At 39.4% G+C, this 790-nt stretch overlaps 1 protein-coding gene across 1 annotated transcript in view; it reads right to left on the bottom strand.

Annotated features, from left to right (window-relative positions):
* Positions 1-790, bottom strand: part of LOC106873333 (peptidylprolyl isomerase domain and WD repeat-containing protein 1) — a 29,708-nt gene that overhangs the window by 2,600 nt on the left and 26,318 nt on the right. Inside the window, exon 14 of the mRNA XM_014920658.2 lies at positions 607-742. Within this exon, the coding sequence (XP_014776144.1) occupies positions 607-742 (136 nt within the window). The remainder of the gene's footprint in view (positions 1-606; positions 743-790) is intronic.

Below are 790 nucleotides of genomic sequence, written 5' to 3'. Positions count from 1 at the left end.
AAAAAAAAAAAAAAAAAAAAGACGACAACCCATTGAAATTGCAGCCTGACCTGTGACAAAGGCATAGGCTACATACCCCTGGGGAGGGGGGGCAGGGGTTGAGCTTTTTTGCCCTGGTTGGCAACCCTGCCAGAAATGATGCCACAATGGAAACACGTCTTGGTGCTGCATTACACACACACACACACACAATTGCCTGAGTGATTTTGATACAGAAAGGCATCATAATTAGTTGCTTAATTAATTAATCTTTTCTGTCTATTCTTATTCTAGCAGCTACACTCTCAAAGCACCCACCTACACTACTGACTTGGTCACTGAGATAACAAAAGCTATCAACTACGTCTAGCTTTTCGCCCTGGCATTTGATGGAGTCTATTTCCCGTTATCTCTTGTGTTTCTTGTACCTGTACATCTGCCACACACAAACACTGTATTCCCTGTTAACCTTCCTCTGATATTGCTGCACCTTAGCTTGCATCAGGAACACATTATGGAGTTTCTACCCCCATCTTTTCTATATATATATGTATGTATATATATATATATATATATACACAGAGTGTGTGTGTGTGTGAGAGAGAGAGAGAGGTGAAGTGTACTTACTCCCTTGGGAAGAGTTTGCAGTGTATGTCACCTGATGAAGTGTGGAGGATACAAGATTCAGCAACACGTGTGTAAGATGCATCCTGGATGGAAAAAGAAACAGACAAAAACAGTAAATATACATCAACATTTGTGTATATGTGTGTGTGTATGTGTATGCATATATATATATATATATATATAT

Source organism: Octopus bimaculoides, chromosome 28 (assembly GCF_001194135.2).
Source record: "Octopus bimaculoides isolate UCB-OBI-ISO-001 chromosome 28, ASM119413v2, whole genome shotgun sequence".
In the NCBI taxonomy this organism is placed as follows: Eukaryota; Metazoa; Mollusca; class Cephalopoda; order Octopoda; family Octopodidae; genus Octopus; species Octopus bimaculoides.
This window is presented reverse-complemented; position numbering and strand designations above follow the sequence as displayed.